Source organism: Mandrillus leucophaeus, unplaced genomic scaffold (genome assembly GCF_000951045.1).
Source record: "Mandrillus leucophaeus isolate KB7577 unplaced genomic scaffold, Mleu.le_1.0 Scaffold1277, whole genome shotgun sequence".
Classification (NCBI taxonomy): domain Eukaryota; kingdom Metazoa; phylum Chordata; class Mammalia; order Primates; family Cercopithecidae; genus Mandrillus; species Mandrillus leucophaeus.
In genome coordinates this window covers 109,157-112,000 of record NW_012101176.1, presented here as the reverse complement: position 1 = coordinate 112,000, position 2,844 = coordinate 109,157, and the positions used below count along the sequence as shown (strand labels likewise).

At 38.6% G+C, this 2,844-nt stretch overlaps 1 protein-coding gene across 1 annotated transcript in view; it reads left to right on the top strand.

Moving 5' to 3' along the window:
- Positions 1-2,555, top strand: part of LOC105533674 (pregnancy-specific beta-1-glycoprotein 3-like) — an 11,142-nt gene extending 8,587 nt beyond the window's left edge. Inside the window, 2 exon segments of the mRNA XM_011972155.1 lie at positions 417-500; positions 2,369-2,555. Coding sequence (XP_011827545.1) covers positions 417-460 — 44 coding nt within the window. The 3' untranslated portion in view covers positions 461-500; positions 2,369-2,555.
- The last annotated feature ends 289 nt before the right edge of the window (positions 2,556-2,844 follow it).

Sequence of the window (2,844 nt, the reverse complement as noted above, 5' to 3'; positions counted from 1 at the left end):
ATGCACTGACCTGGGCCTTCTGTCAATCAGGTCCCTGACACAGAGACCTAACAGGGTCTCATTCATAGTTGCCACCACAGAGACACTGAGAAAAAGTTGCAACCATGAAAAGGTGGAAAGGTGGAGAGTTCTACTGACATAGAAAATAGCGACTAGCCTTTCTCCCATCTGAAAGCTTTTGGAAATATCTGAGTGCAGTAGAGAACTGACAGAGGACTGATCAAAAACCTAGAAATATGGTGAGAGGGGATAAAAACTGCAAGAATATAATCATCTCCCATCAACTTTCCAACAGAAATAATACATTTCTTGAAGAAACATTTATAGAGTACCTCATGTCACATGCTGGTTCCTGAGGTTCACCCCTGTAAAATAACATCATCTCCATTCCTTCTTTTCTTTTCTTTCCATGACAGCTCCTTTAAGAAGAGGACATCTATCCTGGCATTATTCGACATAGCAGCCGTGATGTCATTTCTGTATTTCAGGAAGTCTGGCAGGTATGATGGCCTTTTCTCTTGTCCTGTATCATGCAGGGCTGACTGCCATGCTTGGGAGAGGGAAAAGACTTATTTGCCTGTATCTGGACTGGATCTCCTCCTTCCTCCACCGAACTCCTGCTTCTCAGCACTAATTCCTTCAGTTCCCTTTCTCCCTGGCCTTTATGCTGCCTGTACCCCAATGCCTTTCATACTTAATTATCTCCGGCTTCTGCTTTTTTGTTGCTCAGATTCAAATGAGAAACACAATTTCATATTGTGAAACCCTTTTCATTATTTTTAACATCTCTCAACAGTGTAATTCTTTCCATTCCCATAAAGCTCAACCACTTCTCAAAGTATTGCTTGACTTCTTATCTCCAGACTTTGAAACCTTCCTTGCGTATGACTCTCTCATTACCTTTCTAAAATCTAGTTAATTCACTTAATCAAGAATCTCCACTGTCTACTCTAGTCTATTTGGTAAGCTTAAATTGCTTCTATTTACCAATTCTTCTCACTTCCTTTACCTCTACTTCCTAGTATAATTCCTCCGTCCTAATTAGAACTGTCTTCCTACCCATCCCTGCCACTTCACCTATATAGACATAAAATTCTTAGTTTCAAAGCTATGCCTAAAAACAGGGTGAACTCCCCTCCACCATCTTCACTACAGATGTAACCACACCCTTCATCACAAGCAATCTCTGACCTCCTGGAGAACAAAGACTTTAGAATTAGCCTGTGAACCTGAGACTCAGAACAAAACCTATGTGTGCTTGAGACCTTTTCCTGATGACCAATTCACAAGTTCAGAAAAGATACAGAAATGAAGAAGGCAACGTCCCTACCCCAGGGGACATAAAGCCTAAGACAGAAAGTGACACCTGAAAATAATCATGATACCAAAATAGAAAAAAAGTGAAGGCCACAAGAAATCAGAGAAATCTGATGGAAAATATAGCTACACATTGGAATCAATGGAAAACATTTTTAAATGTGAATGCTCAAGCCCCACCCATGAGTTCCAGTTTAAAGGTCTCGAGAAGGACCCAGGCATTGGTAATTTTTAAGTCTTCCCTGACACTACTAACATGTAATGAGGATGGACAACTCTTGTTGTAATCGGTAGAATTTAAAACTAAATCAATGATTTTCAGCTAGAAGAACTAGAATTACCTAAGGACCTTTTTGAACATACATGGGACTATATGTTTTTGGCCCTAACTATTAATGGGCTACACCAAGAACTCAGTAATCCTGTTGGGAAACAGAAGATGAATGGACAAGTCACCTTATTTGATATATTAAAATATATATAAAGCATTTTCAAATGAGTGATAAGTGATGCTAAACCTTCTCTAAATAATATTTATGGGAATGCTAATAATATGGGTATTCTAGGCTGGGCGCAATGGCTCAGGTCTGTAATCCCAGCACTTTGGGAGGCCGAGGCCGGCAGATCATGAGGTCAGGAGGTCGAGACGATCCTGGCCAACACGGTGAAACACCGTCTCTACTAAAAACACAAAAACAAAATTAGCGGGGTGTGATGGGAGGCGCCTGAAGTCCCAGGTACTCAGGAGACTGAGGTAGGAGAATGGCGTGAAGGTGGAAGTTGGAGCTTGCAGTGAGCAGAGATTCTGCCACTGCACTCTAGTCTGGTCGACAGAGCGAGATGCCATCTCAAAAAAAAAATTAAAATATTTTTTAAAAAATGAGTTCTAAAAACTGTATGAAATTTCTGGAAATTGAATATGTTAGCAGTCATAGTGTCATATGCTACAGAAGTAACTAGATTTCTATGTGAGCTGTGTCTTTACCATAATAAACCTAATAAAATTCTCAGATTTTTAACCATGGTCCTTTTAAATCTTTGTCATTCCCAGACAGTTGCTTTGGTTCTTCCTCGAGGTATTTACAGTCAGCTACAGTACAAAATTGCTTTTTTTCAAGGAGATATATGGAAAAGACTCTGACAACGACTCTTGAGTACAAGTTTCTGATAACTTCAAGATCATACCCCTGGACTCTCTGAGAACTTTCAAAATTTTAACGAACAGGCTGATACTTTCATGAAATTCAAGACAAAGAAGAAAAAACACCTCAGTTTTATTGCACTAAATAATCGAAAGGAAAATATTTTCATAATTTTTTATTTGAAAATGTGCTGATTCTTTGAATGTTTTATTCTCCAGATTTATGAACTTTCTCTTTTAAGCTATTTATACCTTACAGCAATTTGGTAAAGTATACTTTTGTAAACAAAAATGGAAACATTTGTTTTTACTCCCAATCTGAGTGCCTCAGAATTGGGAAACTACTCATAAGTATTCATACGCTTAGGGTAATAAAGTTATTTGCA